Source organism: Belonocnema kinseyi, chromosome 1 (assembly GCF_010883055.1).
Source record: "Belonocnema kinseyi isolate 2016_QV_RU_SX_M_011 chromosome 1, B_treatae_v1, whole genome shotgun sequence".
Classification (NCBI taxonomy): domain Eukaryota; kingdom Metazoa; phylum Arthropoda; class Insecta; order Hymenoptera; family Cynipidae; genus Belonocnema; species Belonocnema kinseyi.
Window position 1 is genome coordinate 12,321,800 of NC_046657.1, and position 6,337 is coordinate 12,328,136.

General features: G+C 25.9%; 1 protein-coding gene across 1 annotated transcript in view; it reads left to right on the forward strand.

The window, feature by feature from the left end:
* The window catches only part of LOC117170584 (protein LSM12 homolog A), a 30,909-nt gene that overhangs the window by 4,116 nt on the left and 20,456 nt on the right, over positions 1-6,337 (forward strand). Inside the window, exon 2 of the mRNA XM_033357441.1 lies at positions 2,529-2,775. Coding sequence (XP_033213332.1) covers positions 2,655-2,775 — 121 coding nt within the window. The 5' untranslated portion in view covers positions 2,529-2,654. The remainder of the gene's footprint in view (positions 1-2,528; positions 2,776-6,337) is intronic.

Below are 6,337 nucleotides of genomic sequence, written 5' to 3' on the forward strand. Positions count from 1 at the left end.
GTAATCAGGCATTTCTCGACAAAAATTCTTTTTTTATGTACATTTTTTTAATTCGGAACTTTATGATATTTGCAGCAAAATTCATAATTTTGTATTAATCTTATGATCTTATAAAAACAAATGCATTATTCGGGCATTTGTCGGCAGAAAAATTCGGTTTCTTCAATGCCAGTCTTTTCAGATGGAAAGTTAATAAGAGTTTCAGCAACATTCATAATAAGTTGATAAATTTTATTATTTATCTAAACAAATTAGATAAATAAATGCATTAAAGAGGCATTTGTTTACAGAAAAATTTGTTTTTTTATGTCAACAGTTTTAATTAGGATGTCGAAAAAAAATAAATTTTCCATCGACAGATGCTCGAATAATCCATTTGTTTATTAAATTTGTTTTTAAAATTATATATAAAATTTATCAACCCATTATGAAGTTTGCTGAAATCATCACGAACTTCTCAATTAAAACGACTGAAATCGAGAAAAAAATCATTTTTCCGTCCTCACATGCCCGAATAATGCATTTGCTTATTAACTTTCTTTTTAAAAATCATAAAATGTGTCAACTCATCATGAATGTTACCGAATTTATTATAAAGATCCCAATTAAAAGTCTGATATTTTAAGAAAAAAGAATTGTTCCGTCGATAGATGGCCTAATAATGCATTTGTTTATTAAATTTGTTTTTTAAAAATCTTAAAATTGATACAAAAATTATGAATTTTGCTGATATTGTCATGAAGTTCCCAACTGAAAAGACTGCCAGTGATAAAACCGAATTTTTCTCTCGGTAAGCTCCCAAATAATGCATTTTTTATTAGATTTGTTTACAAAATCATAATATTAATCAACAAATTATGAATTTTAGTAAAATTATCATAAATTTCCGAATTGAAACAAATGACATAGAAAAAAACGAATATTTCTGTCCAAAAATGCCTGATTACTGCATTTGTACATTAAATTTTTTCATAATATAAACAATTATAATCGAAAACAAATTTTTTTACATAATATTGTTTCAATTCCAATTTCTTCCAACATAACTTGAAAAAATGTGTATTTATGGAAAATCGTAGAAAACATGTTTTCAAAAAATAATTTGTTGATAACAAATTTTTTTGTATATTGTCTAATATTGGAATATCCTTAACTAATGTTATTTTATGCAACTTAAACGCTTTCAATCGTTATCCAGTTATTGACTGCACCGGGAACGTCAACTAGAAAAAAGGCCATTCTTTCGTCATATTTGTTAATCTATACAAAAATTTAAACCCTAATTCAAAAATGAGGCTGGAAAACTCTCTAAGATACCTTATTAGGTTTTTTTTCCCATTTTTTTATCCAAACCAGTAATTTTTCTTCCCAATGTTCTGTTTTTTGTTTGAATCGTGAAAAATTGCATTAAGAACATTAAAAAAAAGTAAATTTTTTGAAAACCCACATACGAGACGAATAGGAAAATTAAAAAACATAAGTTGTGATGAGAATGTGCCCACGCAGCGAGCTGATTTTTTATTGTTAATATCGTGTTTCACGATTAAAACACAAAATACAGATGCTATCGAAAAGTTATCCATAACAAATTTGTAGATCTTTTTGAAATGGACAATTTTTGATCAGTCATCTTTTCACATTTTAACCGCAAAATGCAATTTTTTATTTTTCATTCTTTTTTTTATTCTGTCAAAATTTGAATTTTCAATTTTTTAAGAAAAATAAAAAAAGTGTTTAAACAATCCTGTAGGGCATTGGAAAAGAAACATTTTTTTAATTGTGATATTTTTTCATATCATACGTTATTTGGCTTAAAATGTTGATTTTCGTGTGTTTTTTGAAATTTTGTAAATGCTATAACTGTTGTAAACTTTGGTTTTGTAAAAAAAGGCATTAGGGTAAATTATTCGTATGATTGAATGCTATGAATATACATACAGACAATTTTTGAATTAAAAAAAAAGTGGTCTCAAAAATTTTCAAAATACGCTCACTTTTTGAATTTCCACCCAAAATGGCTGGCTAACGACCTTTCCTTTATTTTAGGACACTAGAAGAGTATACCAAAGGCCAATTCAATCTGTGAATTCTTTCGAAAGTTATCGTGCTGACAAACTAAAAATCTACAGACGCATGCACAAACAGAGTCAGACACATTCGTAAAAACCAGTTTTTCGGATTCAGGGGGTCTCAAAACGTGGACATTTGACAAAAACGGGGGGCTAGGGGGGGGGGTCAAATTTTACACAAATCTAATACCTTCTCTTGATGAGAATGTAATGATATTTATAAAAAGAAATTGTAATTGTTCAATTTCGGGATTTTTATTATTCGGATATTTTCCAATGCGGGGATTTCATTATTCGGCAATTTTCGGATTCGATAATTTTCTTATTCGGGAATTTTAAAATTTGGGATTTTTTAGATATCCCATTAAAATTAAAATTAAAACTGTATAAAAGTGGATGTAGTGATGAAAATTTTAATTCTAATTTATGATTATTAATCATATTTTATTTGAGTTGCAGTGAATAAATTAATGACTAAATCCGAGAACTTCGTTTTAAGAATTGAAAATCTCCCGCCTAAAAGTTGTAGATGTCGCCTGAAGACTCTCTGTCTCTCTCGCTCGGTAAATTTCTCTGCAGTCAAAAATGGCCGGCGTCAGCGACTGGTTCAGCATCGGGAGTACCGTGGCATGTAAAACGTGTTACAACAAGGAAATCGAAGGCGAAGTACTAGCATTCGATCCACAGACAAAAATGCTCATCCTGAGTATCCTTTTTATATGAATTTTATCGAAAAATAATCATTCCTCGGGTGCACACCCACGACCCCTCGATCAACATTATCACCACACTGAATGTAAATAACTCGACTATTCTCTTTACCAAATCCTCAATTTCCCCGTTTCAGTTGGTTTTCCTGAATTTTACAACTTTATTTCACATTTCCTAACCTATTTTCCAAACGCCAACACAAAAATCTCCAACGTTGATTTGAGATTGTCAGGTTAGTTTCGTCACCCACGGAGTCATATTGTGCACTAGGTTTCCCTCCAATGGAAAATCAAATCTCCATTTTCCGAATTTTTCATCACACTTTCCCAATTTTCGATTATTCGATTCCACATTTTTTGAGGTTAGGTTTGTAATTGTTGTTTTTGAGTGGTCTCGTATTTTGGTGTTTTTCAAGTGGATTTTTCGATGTTTTTAGCCATTCTTGTGAAAATGGGTAAATAGTGCTTTTGTTTTTATTAAACGGTAGCTTCCGTCCTGAAATTGGAAAAATTCCGAAAATCTAGACATTTTTTGCAAGTATTTTAGAATGAACTATTTCAGTGAAAACATTGAGGAAATATTCCAAATTAAAGTGATTGAAATTGGTTGACAATTTTGAAACGAAAATAGTGATCAATTGAATTCCTAACTCTAAATTTAAAGTTTACAAAATCGAGAAATTTACATTAATGTCAGAAATTCAACGATTTTAAATTGAATTTTCCCATTGAAATACAAAAATTTGAAGCAGAATTTCATTATAATTTTCAAATGTTTTTTGTTCTTAATAGTTTATAGTGATTATTGCATAATTGAAGTACAATAATGTGGTTATATATATAATAATAGAGGTTAGGTTTCTATTTGTTGTTTTTGAAAGGTGTATTTTTGTGTTATTTTAGTGAATTTTTCGGTGTTTGTGGACATTCTTTTGTTTATAAAAATTAATGCAAATTTGGAGAATGCAGACATTTTTACAATTATTTTAGAATTAATCATTCAAGTAAGATTTATGAAATTTTCGAAAATATAACGATAACTTTGGAAGAAAAATGAGAATAATTTTGATTAAAGATTCATTATTTTCAATAAAAACTCATCTCCGTGTTTGAAACTTAACTACTTTTTTGAAATTTCTTTTTTTTTTTAAGATGAATTTGATGAATGGATATTCCACCATTTTAGTTGTAAATTCCTCTCTTTCGTCGAAATTTATCTATTTTTACTAACAATTTAACTAATCTAGTTGAACGTTCCATAATTTTGGTTATAATTCGTCTCTTCGGTTTAACTTTTTTTTTTAAACTGAAAACATAAATTTATTATTTTTTCAATTTAAACTTTAAATATTCCCTTTTTAGTTGAAAGCTCATCTAGTATCTTGAAATTTTGTATTTTTAATGGGAAATTCATCAGTTGGCCTTAAAATTTAACTATTCAATTAGAAAATTGCATTTGTGGTTGAAAATGTATCGTTTTTAATTGAAAATTCTGGTAGTTTGTGGCAAACTCCTATTTTTTTGTAGGAAATCATTCTTCGTTGAAAATTCACCTTTTTGTTTTAAAATTCATCACTTTGTTTGAAATATCTTGTTGAAAATGGTTTTTTATTTATAACTGAAAATATAACGTATTATTCTAATTGAATATTCCTTCATTTTACTTAAAAATCTATCTTATTGTTTGAATATTCATTTTGTTTACATAAAATTTAACTATTAAATTTTTGGTTGACAATTTATCCTTATTAGTTGAAAATTCGTCTTTATGGTGAAACATTCATCTTCTTAGTTCAAAATGCATCTTTTTGGTTTAAGACTAATTTTTTTATATAAATTTTAACTATTATAGTTTTGAACAAAAATTAGTTTTGTTGGTAATTATTATTTTTTTAATTGAAAATTTAACCATTCTATTTGTAGTTGAAATTTTTCCTTTTTATTTGAAAATTCGTCTTGGTGGAAAATTAGTCTTCTTTATTAAAAATCCATCTTTTGATTTAAAGTTCAATTGTTCCAGTGGCAAATTCATAATTTTAGTTGAAAGTTTATGACTTTGTTAAAAAATGCACTGTTTTTTTTTAAATTCGTTTTCTGTTTGTTGAAAATTATAATTTTTTAAAATGAAAATGTAGCTACTATTCCAATTGAATATTCCATAATTTAATTTACATATAATCTCTGGTTGAATATTAATTTTTTAGCATAAAATTTAACTATTAAATTTTTGTTTTACAATTGACCTGTTTTAATTGAAAAATCACTGAAAATTCTGAAATCCGGCGAATGTTTAATAAAACAGTTGAATTTCCTACCAAAAAGATGAATTTTGAACAAAATACTTGAATTTCGAACAAAATAATTAAATTTTTAACATCGTTGTTGAATTATTAACCAAATTGTTTCATTTTCAACCTAAAAAGATGAATTATCAAAACAAAAAGATGAAACTGCAACCAAAATCCGAAAAATTGTCACCAGATAATTGAAGTTTTTTTAAAGAAAGCTGAATTTTCGAGAAAAAAAAGTTAAATCCAAAAGTAAGAATTTTCGTTCGATAACTTAATTATATATTTGAATTTTACAGAAAATAGTGCAATTTTGAACAATATAATGGAATTTTTAACCAAATACTCAAGTTTTCTACTTACAAAGGTGCATTTTTAACCGAATAGAGAATTTTCAAACAAACAAAATAATAAAAATAAACCAAAAGCAATTGAACTTTTAAATATTATTTCTGTTTTTTTTTTAAATTCCTTTTCTTTTCGGTTAAAAATGTAACTTTTCCAATTGAATACTCTAGCCTTTTAGTTGAAAATTCATCTTTTTGGTTAAAAATTGAAAATGTAACTATTTTTTTTAATTAATTCTTTCTGTTGATATTTTTTGGTGAAAAATTAATATTTTTTATTACAAAATTGAACTATTTGGTTGAAAATTTGTCTTCAATTTCTGAAATTTAGACTCTTTTGTTAAAAATTCATTTTTTTCGTTGTTTAAAAATCATCTCATTTATTATTTCAATTGAAGAATTATCTCTTTAGTTGCAGACTATTTTTTCAACATAAAATTATACTATTACTATTTTTTTTTTTTATAATTTTTTTGTTGGCAATTATTATTTATTAAACTGAAAATTGAACTATTTCATTTTAGGTTAAAATTTATCCTTTTTATTAAAAAATTCATTTTTTGGTTTAAAATTTTATTATTCTATTAAAAAAGTCATCTTTTTGGTTTAAAATATAATAATTCTAGTAAAAAAAATCCTAATTTTAGTTGAAAATTAATCTCTTTGGCTGAACATTAATTTTTTTCAACATAAAATTTAACTATTAAATTTTTGTTTCACAATTGATTTTTTAAAACTTTTTTTTAGTTGAATATCAATATTCAAATTCGACCCAAAGATATTTCAATTGCCGAAATTTAGAACTATGGAACATAGTTAATTGATTATTAATTTGTGAGCTATTTATGAAATTGTAAGTAAGGCAAACGATTTATGATTAATTTTTTCGTTATTCTGCATTAGTCCCAGATATTTAAATATTA